Here is a 5,000-nt window from a genome sequence, read left to right as displayed (position 1 = left end):
TAATTGCTCCCGGTGTGACTTGGATTAACCCATCCTGGACGGGAACCCCTTTTGGTGTTTTAAGTATTATGTTATACTTTAGCTATTGAAAAATAGCAGATCTACAAGCTCATAGCGCGGCACCGAGTGCCGCGCTACGAGCTTGTAGGTCTGCTATTTTTGAAAAATCGTGAAAATGTTGGGCAAATCTTTAAATATATATTCTTTCAGAGTGAACGTTTTTACTCAAATCTTTGCTTCTCGGGGGGAGTCCCTGGAACAACATATTTTCAGATGGGGGAACCACTGATATAGAAACATGAGGTTTTTCAGAAAATTATCATGATTTAGAAGATTTTTTTCTAATTTCGACGTCAGGCCTAAATGGGATAAATGCACCATTTCCCATTTGGTAGGCAGGTTTCTGAAGTGTCCACAGCCCACCAATGAGATGGAGACAGGTTTCTGAAGTGTCCACAGCCCACCAATGAGATGGAGACAGGTTTCTGAAGTGTCCACAGCCCACCAATGAGATGGAGACAGGTTTCTGAAGTGTCCACAGCCCACCAATGAGATGCAGACAGGTTTCTGAAGTGTCCACAGCCCACCAATGAGATGGAGACAGGTTTCTGAAGTGTCCACAGCCCACCAATGAGATGGAGACAGGTTTCTGAAGTGTCCACAGCCCACCAATGAGATGGAGACAGGTTTCTGAAGTGTCCACAGCCCACCAATGAGATGGAGACAGGTTTCTGAAGTGTCCACAGCCCACCAATGAGATGGAGACAGGTTTCTGAAGTGTCCACAGCCCACAAATGAGATGCAGACAGGTTTCTGAAGTGTCCACAGCCCACCAATGAGATGGAGACAGGTTTCTGAAGTGTCCACAGCCCACCAATGAGATGCAGACAGGTTTCTGAAGTGTCCACAGCCCACCAATGAGATGGAGACAGGTTTCTGAAGTGTCCACAGCCCACCAATGAGATGCAGACAGGTTTCTGAAGTGTCCACAGCCCACCAATGAGATGGAGACAGGTTTCTGAAGTGTCCACAGCCCACCAATGAGATGGAGACAGGTTTCTGAAGTGTCCACAGCCCACCAATGAGATGCAGACAGGTTTCTGAAGTGTCCACAGCCCACCAATGAGATGGAGACAGGTTTCTGAAGTGTCCACAGCCCACCAATGAGATGGAGACAGGTTTCTGAAGTGTCCACAGCCCACCAATGAGATGGAGACAGGTTTCTGAAGTGTCCACAGCCCACCAATGAGATGGAGACAGGTTTCTGAAGTGTCCACAGCCCACCAATGAGATGCAGACAGGTTTCTGAAGTGTCCACAGCCCACCAATGAGATGGAGACAGGTTTCTGAAGTGTCCACAGCCCACCAATGAGATGGAGACAGGTTTCTGAAGTGTCCACAGCCCACCAATGAGATGCAGACAGGTTTCTGAAGTGTCCACAGCCCACCAATGAGATGGAGACAGGTTTCTGAAGTGTCCACAGCCCACCAATGAGATGCAGACAGGTTTCTGAAGTGTCCACAGCCCACCAATGAGATGCAGACAGGTTTCTGAAGTGTCCACAGCCCACCAATGAGATGCAGACAGGTTTCTGAAGTGTCCACAGCCCACCAATGAGATGCAGACAGGTTTCTGAAGTGTCCACAGCCCACCAATGAGATGCAGACAGGTTTCTGAAGTGTCCACAGCCCACCAATGAGATGCAGACAGGTTTCTGAAGTGTCCACAGCCCACCAATGAGATGCAGACAGGTTTCTGAAGTGTCCACAGCCCACCAATGAGATGCAGACAGGTTTCTGAAGTGTCCACAGCCCACCAATGAGATGCAGACAGGTTTCTGAAGTGTCCACAGCCCACCAATGAGATGCAGAGTGAGTGAGTACAAATAAATGGTGTCATCTTGTAATGAGCATTAGTAAGAAGAACTAATTACTATGCTGTTCGGCAGAAAACACCTAACTCCATTTTGCGGGTTTAGAAGATTTTAAATCAATGCTTACTGAACACCCTTTACGTCTGTGTGTTGGCTAGAGAAATATTTAACCGAGGAATAGTATTAAAAAGTGCTTCGACAAAATCCACTTGAGGTGGGGTTTTTTTTTTTCTTTTAGTTTTGGAGTTAGGTGTTTTTTTCCAGACGGCAGAGATATGAAGATAAGGTTGAAAATGGATGTAGTGTTCCTTAATTAATGGTCAGTGTGTGTGTGTGTGTGTGTGTGTGTGTGTGTGTGTGTGTGTGTGTGTGTGTGTGTGTGTGTGTGTGTGTGTGTGTGTGTGTGTGTGTGTGTGTGTGTGTGTGTGTGTGTGTGTGCGTGCGTGCGTGCGTGCGTGCGTGCGTGCGTGAGTGCGTGCGCGCGCGCGAGTGTGTGTAAATTCCTAACCTTGATCTGTTTGATGTCATACTGGATCCTCTTGATGGGGTTTCCGTAGATGTCGTTACCAGAATCCACCTCTCTCTCTCCCACCACCTTGGCACGGATCACTGCCGATGACACAGAGGACAGTGGTTAGCATGTTAGCATGTCGCCTGGTACTCTCAACCTCAGAGACCAGTGGTCCTCAACCAGTGGTCCTCAACCAACAGTCTGTACCGGGACCACCGGTGGGCGTTCCAGGTGGCCCCAGCAAATTATTGTTAAAGTAGCTATAAGCAATAATATGTAATAATGTGTTTTTTTTTTGGTATTCAGACAGCCAGCAAAAGTAAAGAGTAAAACGCGCCCAATCTGCATTCAAAGATGTTCCTAGAAGCTTTGTCATTTGTCGGGGGAAAAAACGGTCGAAATGACTAACCAATCAGGAAGTAGACAGGCAAATCGACCAATGACAAATCTTTGAATGTAGATTGCAGCCCCTAGTTGTGTCACAGAGACTAAACGATTTTTGGGCACGTTTTACTCATTGCTGGCTCTCTGAATACCAAAAAAATAAATACAAATAAAGGTCATTAAAATGTTGACATATTATTGTTTATAGCAGCTTTAATGTACAAGCCTATACACAATTAGAGTATGTAGAAGAATATGTAGGAGAATTGTTGTTTTTTTTATCAGGCGATCGAACGATAACAACATATCTGGTCTTGGGTCTGAGAGGCTAAATCCCATCAAATGGTGGTCTGTGGCTCAAATGCCGAATAAATAACGGACCTTGACATGAAAAGGGTCGAATAACTACTGTCACAAAGCACTAATATGTGACCAGATGTGACTGAGAGCCTGCTATCGCGCGGGTGTTTTATATTATTTTTCCAAAATGAGTTAATAGCACAGGCACTCTTCACATACTAGAGCATGTCTGAAATAAGTGTCAGAGCTGAAATCGACGTATGTAAATATGAAATAAATGCTTAAACATGTAGCTAGGTGTAATGTTAGAAGTGAACCTTTCAAGCCTGTTTTCTCAACTCGCTGTTTTCTGCAAGACACTATAGACTCTATAAGCCATATCTCCAAAACTGGCGGGTCAAACTGAACAACCAATATGTCAATTTGAAGCTATGATTCCCTCCTTTCATATGACATGAAAAAACAAAAATTCAAAAGTCACTCAGTCAAATTTGGTCACATATGTACAGACACAAAGAACAGAAGCAGCCTAGATCGGCGGCTGAATCCACCATTATTATTACTCTTGTGTAGCTGGGCAGACGGTGGCCGAACGGATTGGTCGCCAGTTCGAATCAGCGGTCCGACACGTTAAAATTACCACCGCTGAAGTGCCCTTGAGCAAGGCATTGAACCACTACCATGAAATGTTCTATGAGCAGGGCCTGGCTGGAAACAAGTTCTTGAGCTTAGCCCAGATACCCTGGGTAAATATAGTAACTTTGCTTTGCTTTGCTTTAACTTTGATAGTTATACTGATACGACTGGTGACTGGAAATGTCAAACGTAACTGCATCGCAGAAGCGAAGCCAAGTATTTCGGGTGGTCCTTCATTATGTTGGGAGGGTATCAGGAATGGTTTTCAACACAGTACAGTAGTTTGGTTTGTCAGTGGAGAAAAGAAGCGCTCTTTTCAGCCCACATTGAGGTCACCAGACTTGAGCAGTACGTGCGGCGAATTTCGTATTAATGTGTTTGCTGAGATCATTCTTTGATCACAGATTGGATATCATTTATTTCTTTTTTTTTCTTTTTGAGTGGTGCAAACCACTCCAACAACTGGCTTTGTTAGTACCTGTGTGTGTTTGTGCCTGTACGGGTGAGCATGGTTGCTATGGTTAGTATGTGACGTCACTGACATAATCTAAACGCGTGCGTTTTGTGCGCGAAAAGCCTGGTGTAGCTTGGCCGTTAGTCTGTATCTGTGTATGTGTGTACCTGTACATGGGGCCACGTACAGGTTGAGCATGGTTGCTATGGTTAGTGTGTGACGTCACTGCACCACTCAGTTCACACGGGTGTGATTTTTTTTTAACAACTCAAAATCCAAATGTGATCCACTCAGATACCTGTTCCATGTGAGACTATAGATCATTTAAAAAAACATAAATCATTTTAGAACATGATTTTGGTTGGTTTTTTAGAATGATGATCAATCAATAGAACTAACACCGTATACTTTTAAGTTCTTATTTATATGCATCACTATTTCAAGGTAAAGAAAGAATGTCATTTTTTAATTTGGGTGTCAATTATAACCTCATGGCCCGCCAGTGGGACCCCGGTCCAAAGGTTGATAGCTGTTTTAAAGCATTATGTTACACTTTAGCTATTGAAAAATAGCAGATCTACAAGCTCGTAGCTAAAATCGTGAAAATGTGGAGCAAATCTTTGAATATATATTCTTTCCGAGCAAGTCTTTGCTTCTGGGGGGGGGGGGGGGGGGGTCCCTGGAACAACATATTTTCAGATGGGGGGTCGGCGGCCAATTACATATATTTTTGGGGGTCCTTGACATGAAAATGTTTGAGAACCACTGATATAGAAACATGATTTTTTTTCTGAAAACTGTCAGGATTTAGAAGACATTATTTTGCAGAATCGACCTCAGG

The 5,000-nt window shown here is 44.2% G+C and overlaps 1 protein-coding gene across 1 annotated transcript in view; it reads right to left on the bottom strand.

The window, feature by feature from the left end:
• Positions 1-5,000, bottom strand: part of timp2a (TIMP metallopeptidase inhibitor 2a) — a 47,572-nt gene that overhangs the window by 17,918 nt on the left and 24,654 nt on the right. The window contains exon 2 of the mRNA XM_079532306.1: positions 2,383-2,483. Coding sequence (XP_079388432.1) covers positions 2,383-2,483 — 101 coding nt within the window. The remainder of the gene's footprint in view (positions 1-2,382; positions 2,484-5,000) is intronic.

This window comes from Electrona antarctica, assembly GCF_951216825.1.
Source record: "Electrona antarctica genome assembly, contig: scaffold_26, whole genome shotgun sequence".
Classification (NCBI taxonomy): Eukaryota; Metazoa; Chordata; class Actinopteri; order Myctophiformes; family Myctophidae; genus Electrona; species Electrona antarctica.
This window is presented reverse-complemented; position numbering and strand designations above follow the sequence as displayed.